We start from the raw sequence: 10,523 nt of genomic DNA on the forward strand, positions 1-10,523 counted from the left end.
ACTGCCAGAAAACAAGACCTATTCTAAAGCTAGAGCAAAGACCTATGTAAAGCTATAGCAACTGGGACAGTATGGTTTTGGTTCAGATATAGAAAAAAATCACTCCGGTGAAACTGGATAGAGAACCAAGAAACACAGCCACAAATGTACATTTACCTGAATTATGGCAGAGGAAACATTGCAATACAGTGATAAAAGATGATAGTTCAATAAAAATAGTTGGATCAATTGGAAAGCTGTATGAAAAAGTAATGAGTCTTGTTGTTTATCTTACATCATACAGAAAATCCTTCCCAAATAAATTGTAAATGTAAAGTGAAATAACCCAGTGAGAAAGACAAGTACCCTATGATTTCACTTGTATGTGGAATCTAATGAAAAAAGATAAACTAACAAAATAGAAACAGACTCATAGATACAGAGAACAGACTGAGAGCTATTAGAGGGGAGAGAAGTTGGAGGACTAAGTTAAAAACGGAAAAAACTAAGCAAAACAAATGAACAAAAGACCTCATAGACAAAGACGACACTATGGTGATTACCAGAGGGAAAGAGGGGGGAAGTAGAAAAGGGTAAAAGGGGAATAAATGGGGATGGAAAAAGACTTGACTTGGGGTGGGGTACACACTATACAATATCCACTTGATGTATTACAGAATTCTACACCTGAAGCTTATGTAATTTTATTAACCAATGTCACCACAATAAATACAATAAAAATAAAAAAATATTTTTTAAAAATAAAAGAAAATAATTTAAAGGGAAATCATTAAAATTTCGGGAAAAGAAGAAAATATCTTTATAACCTTTTAATAAAAAATATTAAAATAAGGCACAAGCACATATACATGCTAACACTATTGAAAACATATTGATTAGTAAGTGTATATTAAAATTAGGAACATTTTTTATTTTTATTGAATTTATTGGGGTGACATTTGTTCATACAATGTTATAGGTTTCAAGTATACAATTCTATAACACATCATCTGTATATTGTATTGTGTGTCCACCATAATCAAATATACCATTAACAGAGAGAATAGCCAAGTCAAATGACTTCTATTACAGAATATTTAAAAGACTCCTATAATTTGATAAGAAAAAAGAACATCACCACATGGAAAAATTAGCAAAGGACTTGTGTGGAGATTTCATAAAGGAGGATATCCAAATTTCTAATGAACATGAAAAGATGCTCTACTTTCTTTTAAAAAATATTATTGTTCAATTATAGTTGTCCCCATTTTCTCCCTATTACTCTCCCCTGCCCTACCCATCCCACCTCCCACATTCAGTATCTCCCCCACCCCGACTGTTGTCTTTGTCCATGGGTCCTTTATACATGTTCCTTGACTTGACCCTAACCCTTCTTTCCCCTGTTATCCCCCTCCCTTCTGGTTACTGTCAGTTTGTTCTTTATTTCAATGTCTCTGGTTCTATTTTGCTTGCTTGTTTGTTTTGTTGAGTAGGTTCCATTTATAGGTGACATCATATGGTATTTGTCTTTCACCACCTGGTTTATTTCACTTAGCATAATGCTCTCCAGTTCCATCCATGCTGTCACAAAGGGTAGGAGCTCCTTCTTTCTTTCTGCTGCATAGAATTCCATTGTGCAAAAGTATCATAGATTTTTGATCCACTCATTTATTGATGGACACTTAGGTTGCTTCCAGCACTTGGCTATTGTAAATTGTGCTGCTATGAACATTGGGGTGCATGGGTTCTTTTGAATTGGTGTTTCAGAATTCTTAGGGTATAATGCCAGAAGTGGAATTGCTGGGTCAAAAGGTGGTTCCATGTTTAGTTTTCTGAGGAAATTCCATACTGTTTTCCACAGTGGCTGCACCAGTCTGCATTCCCACCAACAGTGTACTAGGGTTCCCTTTTCTCCACAACCTCACCAGCAATTGTTGTTTGTTGATTTGGTTATCATGGCCATTCTGACTGGTGTGAAGTGGTGTATCATTGTGCATCTCTCTGATTTGCATCTCTCTGATAACTAATGATGTTGATTATTTTTTCATATATTTATTGGCCATCTTTGGAAATGAGTCTGTTCAGGTTTTTTGCACATTTTTTAAATTACAGTGTTTTTCTTCCTGGTGTTGAGTCGTATAAGTTCTTTATATATTTTGGAACCTAACCCCATATCAGATGTAACTTTGGCAAATATTTTCACCCATACAGTGAGTTCCCTTTTCATTAATCATGCTTCCTTAATCTAGTTACCCATCCTCCTTTCCCTCTGACAGCCATCAGGCTCTTTCATGTATCTATGCCTCTGACTCTATTTTGTTTGTCAGTTTATTTTTTTCATTAGATTTCACATGTAAGTGATATCATATAGCACTTGTCTTTCTCTGACTGGCTTATTTAAATTAGTATAATAATCTGTAGTTCTATCCATGCTTTGAAATCTGTATCTACTCTTTAAATATCTGGCTTATCTTGCTATCAGTGTCCATTAATTGTCTTTTTTTGTGGGGGGCATGGGTGATGCTTTTCTATGTTTGTGTGTCTAATGATTTTAGATGGTATACTGTATTCGGGAAATTGTGAATGATTTCCAGAATACAGTATTCTGGTGCAGAATCTCTAGGTTCTGTCATAGTTTTCTGAATTCAATTAATTTAATTTTTTTCAAGGAGGTAACTTGGCTGACCTCAAGTTCCGTCTGTCTTTCCTGCCATAGGTAGCAGCTAAAATACCTCTTCAGTTTTTGTAGCTTTACTTAGGTTGTTTGGAGTCTGCCCCAAACATGTGTACTTCAAAGGTGTGGGCAGGATTTATATGTAAAATTCAGCGCTCTCTCTCTCTCAGGCTTTCTTATGTGTATTTCTTTTGACTTTCCAGCATATGTTATAGACTTGTAGTCTATTTTTTTAAAATTAGTTTTCTAGCAAATAAGATTGAGTATCTGTATTTTATTTATTTATTTATTTATTTATTTTTATTGTTGTTCAAGTATGGAACTGGAGAGCATTATGCTAAGTGAAATAAGCCAGGCAGTAAAAAACAAACACCATATAATCTCACCTTGGATTCCAATCTCTCCACTTGCAACCTAATCAACAAAACAAACAAACAAAATATGTAACCATAGGGATTCTCAAAAGTGGAAGAGGAAGGCAGAAGATGATAGTCAGAGGGAAATGTGAGTACAGCAGATGGACAGAAGTAATATTGTTGGCTTTGAAGATGGAGAAAGGAGGCTGCTAGGTGCTAGAAAACACAAAAGAGAGGTTCTCTTCCAGAGCTCCTGAACGGAAAGTAGCCTTCTTGACACTTTGATTTTTGGCCCAGTGAGAACTGGGCTGGACTTCTGAACTACTCAAACTCTAAGATAATAAATTTGTGGTATTTTAAGTTATGGAGTCTAGGGTAATTTATTATAACATAGAAAACAGATATTCTGCATTCAATAAAGAAGGGTATTTGTATTTTTTATTGAGTTAGAATCAATGTATGACATTATATTTGTTTCAGGTGTGCAACATAATATTTGTATATATTGATGACATTTGTAAATATTGTAAAACCATCTCCACAAAAAGTCTAATTAACATCCCTCATCCACATAATTACAGTTTTTCTTATGATGAGAACTTTTTAAGAATCACTTTTTTAGCAACTTTCAAATATACACTAAATGTTATTAACTATATTTACTATGCTGTACATTACATACTCATGAGTTCTTTATTTTATACCTGGAAGTTTGTACCTTTTGACCACCTCCACCCATTGTTCCTGTTAAAGGTGAGATCATATGGTATTTGCCTTTCACTGCCTGGCTTATTTCGCTTAGCATAATGCTTTCCAGTTCCATCCATGCTGTCACAAAGGGTAGGAGCTCTACTTTCTTTCTGCTGCATAGAATTCCATTGTGTAAATGTATCATAGCAGCACAATTTACAATAGCCAAGTGCTGGAAGAAACCTAGGTGCCCATCAGTATATGAATGGATCAAAAAACTACGGTACATTTACACAATGGAATTCTATGCAGCAGAAAGAAAGAAGGAGCTCCTACCATTTTTAACTTTTTGAAGAACATTAATGCTGTTTTCCATGGTGGCTGCACCAGTTTGCATTCTTACCAATAGTGCAGAAGTGTTCCCTTTTTTCCCATCCTATCTACATTTCTTTCTTTCTCTTTCTTTTTATTCATAATAGCCATTCTAATTGGTGTGAAGTAATATCTTACTGTGGTTTTCATTAGCATTTCCCTGATGATTAGTGATGCTGAGCACCTTTTCATGTACCTGTTGGCCATCTGTATGTCTTCTTTGGAAGATAATATTTTAAGTAAAAAGTCAATTATCAAGCATTTGCTATTTTAACAACATATCATTTGGTAAACATTAACTAAATACATAACATTGGTCAAAAACTGCAAAACAGGGATAAAATACCAAGGCTCATCTAATAAGCCACAAAGAGGAAGGGCAAGTTGAAAAGGGCTCAACATTACAAGGTGCATAATAAATAATGAGTTTGTGAATCTGAGAATATTTACTATCTATAGCATTAAATTTGACCTTTGAAAATGTAATTAACATGTATAGGATTTCACCCACTTAGGGGTGTTCATTCTTGAGCAACCTAATTTCCCTGCCATATTGATGCTTCTAGGAAGTTTCTCTCTCTCTCTCTCTCCTCTCTCTCTCTCCCCCTTTCTCTTTATGTCTTCCTCTCAATAGACATAGAGATAAATTGATTAATATCTAATAGATTTATATTTACTTGTGTTTTGCAGTATTGCATAGATACACATCTACAGACAGACCAGTTCACTTTGAACAGTGAATTACTTATGAGGAGATTTGCATTTACATGAAGTCCCTGGGAAAACTTCATGCAAAATTTCCCCAAATTCTTTTTATAAAACCATTAAAATGTCATGTACATTTTTATATTTTTATTTACATGACAGACTCTGGTATATAATAAAGTATCAATAACATTGTGGATAAAAGTAACTAAGCAAGTAAGAAAGGAATGAATGAATCTGTTGGAAGTATTAAAAACCTATAGTCCTTGATGTAGGGATGTGTATAAATTTGGTAATGTGGCCAGTAGAATTGACTTTCTGCAAATAAAAGGAAGGATTTTATTTCACACAATCCTATCTGTAAAACCTGCTCTATAGGGGGTTTATAAGAAAGTAATCATGATAAAATCTTATAACTAAGTTGTTCAAAACTTGTAGGTATTCTGTAAGTTTTCACAGTGATTGCTTTTATATTAATCACATTATATGTTCTAGATAGGCTATCTAGTGAAATTATAAACAAAATAATACTAAGGTCAGAGTCTTTTTTTGTGGCAAGGTTCTGTAATTGAGAAGGACATTGTCTTTTCCCTACTTTAAAATGAATATTTCTGAGAAAGTTTGTCTATCTTTTTTTAAAAAAAATCCTCAAACCCTGCTCTCTGATCTGCTTAGTCCTCACTCCATAGATGACAGGATTAAGGGCTGGTGGAACAACAACATATAAATTGGCCAGGAGAATGTGAATGTATATGGGGACATTGCTGCCAAACCAGTGGGTCAGGAACAAGAAAACAGCTGGAGTGAAGAAGGCCAGAATAACACAGATATGGGAGCCACATGTATTAAGCGCCTTGAGTCTGGCATCCTGAGACAGAAGGCAGAAGACAGCTCGGAGTATTCTCCCACAGGAGATGACAATCAGAACCACATCAATAAACACCACTGATATGAGAATTAATCCAAATATCATGTTTACCTTTATATTGTCACAAGACAGCTGAGCAATTCCCATGTGCTCACAATATGTGTGAGGGATTATATGATGTCCACAGAAGGGAAGCCTCAGGATGAGAAACCCCAGGGGGACAACCAAAATGAAATTGACACCAAACACCACCACAAAGATGAGGACAATAGTTCTGTTACTGAGAATCAGACGGTACCACAGCGGGTTGCTGATGGCAACATAGCGATCAGAGGCCATGGCAACCAACATGACAGTGTCCATAGCAGTGAATATATGAATGAAGAACATCTGGGTGACACAACCCCCAAAGTTAATCTCTTTTAAACTAAACCAGAATATGCCCAACGTCTTGGGGATAGTGGATGTGGACAGGCCCAGATCAATGGAGGCTAACATAGCCAGGAAATAAAACATGGGCTGATGAAGACCGTGTTCATTCTTGATCACAAACAGGATAGTGATGTTCCCCAAAAGGTCGATGAGGTACACAGAACAAAAGGGAAACCCGATCCAAACGTGCATTTCTTCCAGGCCTGGAACTCCCAGCAGAAGGAAAGAGGAGGGGTGTAACTTAGTGTCATTTGATGGGTACATTCCCTCTCTGTTCTTTTGGAATCAGATAGAAAAACAAAGAAATTGTCAAACGGTTTAAAAAGCCAAACTAAATTAAATAAAAGAATACAATAAATCTGGAGCAGTAATTAGCAGAACATTATGAAGATTATATGTCATCCTTCAAAGTGTGGGTTCATTTAGACATTCAAAAATATTAACAATTATGCTAAGTATAACAAAGAAATCAGACAAAATCTCTGACTTTGTAATATTACATGTTGTTTAAAATCTGTATACAGTATATATGTGTATAGATACATAGTATAGATATAGCGATAGGAGATATAAGTGCTAACAAAGTGACATTTAAGCAGCTACATAAACTCAATATGGGGATGCTTTAATGTAAGTTAATAATGAACATTAAGTATCTTTAAGACATGGGTTGGATTCAATTTGAATTCTAGAAGAAATATTTCTTTAGCCTTCTGGAGTGTGAACAAAAGTGGTGAAAGTCACTCTTCTTAAATAAGCTGTTTAGGAAAGTTAGTAACTCTCTTTCTGGGGGAAGAGAAAGCAGGTTTGTGAGGAGGAGTAAAGAAGAAAATCAAACTGTTCCTCATTTTATCTTCTTCTTCCATGATACATGGCTAGTATGGTAAATTGGAATTAGGGTACTTCTCCTTGAGAGAGGTTCCCTTAGCTAAGTGAGACTCAGGTAAGATGGACAGACCAAGGACAAACTTATTTCCAAGGGCTATCTCAAATTTTCTATTGAAATTTCTAATAGCAACTACTCTAAAAATTCTGGGTAGAAAGAAAATGTACTTTTTAAAAAAACCTCTGTTTCATCTATACTTTAAAAAAAATGAAATTATGGAGAGATTAGGAGAATTTTACCCTACCAGGAATATTCATACAACACCTACTTTATACTCCGGTGTTTCTCACATCTTCAATTTCAGGGGTTTCTTGTTTGTCATTTATTTCTCAAACCTCACATCTGGTGTCTCGCTTCCACAGCTCAGCCTTGAGTAGCATCACCTGTGTTAGCCATGACCATGATTCATGTAGGTTTAGGCTACAGAAGTATCTCTCCTGACTTCAGTTTATTTGTCATGCCTACAAAGGAACTTTTATATTTGTGCTGCAATGGGCTTTCACCACCCTCCCTGCCCATCTCCCACGGGACTATTAAACCCTAAGGTTTGGAGGTTTCCTTTTCCTGAAAGAAAATAGTTAATTTTCCTGTGACTGTATTACTGAACCATAAAATCTATGGCTACCACCTTCCATTATTAGTCTCCACTCCCCACAGGCTCCATCCCTGAGATTCGCCTTTGGCTCAGCAGCATTAAACTGTTAAAATTTGTTGACTTTGATTTATAGTAAGAGAAGCAACCTAATATAATTGGAAATGTATCATATATACTGAAGAAATAATGAGCGTAAAAATAATGTTAACACTATGGCATGTAAAAGTGGTCTGGAACAGCAGTGTGTCGGTAGACTCTAAGGCCTTCTGAGATATTCCTACTCTGGATTAAGGGGAAATGGCCAGACAGTTCACATGCCAAATATTCTAGAATTGTATTGATTACTGGAATTTCATGGAATTGGAGCAGTAGCAGATTTTTAGTTCATTACATATTATATTTTGGACTCGTACAAAGAGATCCAGCATTTCTTTCCCCGGGATCCAACACCATGTCAGAATTCTGAGCTTATACATTCCTCCTCCTGCAGTCCAAGCTCAATGTCCTTTTCTTCTGACCAACATATGTTAGGTTGCAAGGGTTGAGGCTACACCACTGGTGAGCAGGTTGACCCAAATAGGACAATAGAATAATTGGTGTAAAGAGGCTAAAAATCCTCCGATACATAAATGGATACAGGTTAATAAAGGCAACATAAAAATCTGAGAAGTCAATGAGAAATAGGAGAATAAGAAAAGGGAAGGAATAGCAGAAAACTAAATAATTCACTACCATATATGACATGATCAACTGTTAACATGATCACTTTCTCAACATTCTTCCAGTATTTAATTTATAAACCATCTGTATCCAGTTTTCATGGCATTCTATAGGAAACCAACTGCCTCCCTGAGTGACCAACCTGCAGGAATGCTGAAAGATTAACCCTTACTTACAGTCTAGACACTTATTTCCAAGGAATAATCTCTATTTGTGACAATCTCATCAGAAACCCAGGCCATTTAAATATAGAAGGCTGATATTGGACACTTTTGAAGGTGACACTGGTCATTGGTGAAGAATTTACTTGTAAACACTGCCAAGGTGAATTTTATAAGGAACGACTTTATTCAGAGTATTTGTATCACTACGGAAGTAGTTCATTTAATTCTTCAGGGGTAGCAGTCACTGCGGACACACAATTCATCTTTGTGACAGCCACTCCCAGACCTGTGGAAGACAGAAGGCATGAAATGACAATTACAGAAGGTTTGGGTATCCTAATGGTAATTATTTATTTTTCCAATGCTTGCATTGGCATGCAGTGGAGTCTATGTTGGAAGTCAGTATCTCTGATTTGTCATGCAAGTCATAACTCTAGGGTCCCAGGGGCACCTTTGGCCTGTGATTCACTCAGGGCCACATCGGTAGAATAACTGCTTAACAATTCTAATCTCATAAGGATAGAGTACAATATTGTAATATTCATTGTCTTCATCTTCCAGATGGTTCACAGTCTCCTTTAATATCCTCTTTTTGCTATGAACTGGTTGGTGCATGAGCAACAAAACCTTTAACAGTCATGGGAGAGCCCCTGCACCCAGTGTTTTTGTCTTAAAACAGGGGTGAGAATACAGTACATTTCATCATATTTGTCTCCTTAATCAGGGAAGCTCAGCTGTTAGTTCAATGAACTCACTTGATTCCCCTTTGAATCATCAGCTTTGTGATGGGGAAAGAAGATGGGAGATCACAGTCAAGTGGTCACATGTATCAGACGCTGTGAGTCTCTCAGTCCATGTTTTCATTTAATGAGGGTGGACATCATTCCAGCCACAGTGTGCTACGAGTGTACCTCTCAGACTCATGATAAGAGTCAAGGAATTCACTTGTATGTTTCACTTTGCTACAACACAGAACAGTGCTTTTCAACTGGTATGCCACAAGAATTTTTAAAACATGAATACCTGACTATTTAGTCAGGGTCACTGACCTATTGTCCTTAGATTGTCAAATTTACAAATGACAACAGCCAACGCAACAATAGCCATCTGGTGTAAATAAATCCAAATTACACCTTTTTTCATTTTGTTTTGGTTTTTTGTCAGATGCTTAGCTCATTGAACAAATTGTGGCAGACAGCATACTGACCAGGACTTTAGCAAGAAAATGTAACAAAGAAAGACATAATAGCAGCAGTGCAGACTTTTTTTTTGTCAACTATATTCTGGGGTCATTTACAGATATTTTGTGAGGCCAGATGTCAGCCTCTACGAGAAGAGCCCGACTGTTGGGCTTTGGGACTTTATTTTAAATCACCCAACCCTTTCCTGGAGTAAGCAGAGACTGGTATCCAAGACAATGAGATGGCCTGGAATATTGGCTTCTAACTGTATTCCACCATCTCATGTTCATTATTTGGAGGAATCATGATTAGTGATTAAGGGACTGGGCTCCAAATGTTGCTGCTTCAACAATGTGTCATGTGAGAGTCTTGGCCACTCACCCATTCCAGCCACTCAGTTTTCAGAGGATGAGAATAAAGCATTTTTTAAAAATTCTGCCATAAAAACCAAAATAAGTAAACCATTAAAATTGATTCATCCAAATAAAAACAAATTGTGCTTTAAATATCATTGTTTAGAAAATAAAGGAAAGGGAAAGAAAAGGAAAGGAAAGGAAAGAGAAAAGGACTCAATTGGGACCATACTTTCACAAAACTATATTGGACCAAGGACTTAAAGGCTCCTTTGGCCTTTTTGTGTCCTTATATGGGCTTCTGTTTCTAATCAAGACTGCATGGGGTGTATCATTGAGCATGCTAATGTATTATAATAAGCATATAATGAGGCTAGGGGATACACTTAGGTGAAATTAGTAGCCATGATGGATCAAATTTGTTTCTTCTGGTTTTAAGCAATTAATCCAATGCGTTGCGGGGTGTAGTCTTACTATCTTCTTGACAGTTCCTGATCACAGCTGTTTTGCCCATCTCCGAAACTCACACTGATAGTTATCCTGTTAGA

General features: G+C 36.3%; 1 protein-coding gene across 1 annotated transcript; it reads right to left on the bottom strand.

Moving 5' to 3' along the window:
• Nucleotides 1-363: 363 nt before the first annotated feature.
• On the bottom strand, nucleotides 364-6,340 carry LOC112317614 (olfactory receptor 52E4-like). The gene is made up of 2 exons (XM_053925619.2): nucleotides 5,431-6,340; nucleotides 364-463 (listed from the first exon to the last, which is right to left on the bottom strand). Exons 1-2 carry the CDS (start codon nucleotides 6,338-6,340, stop codon nucleotides 390-392), a joined length of 984 nt encoding a protein of 327 aa, XP_053781594.2. The 3' UTR covers nucleotides 364-389.
• Between the last annotated feature and the right edge of the window lie 4,183 nt (nucleotides 6,341-10,523).

This window comes from Desmodus rotundus, chromosome 5 (assembly GCF_022682495.2).
Source record: "Desmodus rotundus isolate HL8 chromosome 5, HLdesRot8A.1, whole genome shotgun sequence".
NCBI lineage: Eukaryota > Metazoa > Chordata > Mammalia > Chiroptera > Phyllostomidae > Desmodus > Desmodus rotundus.

Bases quoted from the DNA above. Each gene is read 5' to 3' on its own strand.
- LOC112317614 (XM_053925619.2), bottom strand. From the start codon at position 6,340: ATGTACCCATCAAATGACACTAAGTTACACCCCTCCTCTTTCCTTCTG. The intron at 464-5,430 runs GTTTGAGGATTT...TTTTTAACTTAG, and splicing joins TAAGCAGATCAGAGAGCAGG to TCCTCCAACTTCTCTCCCCT.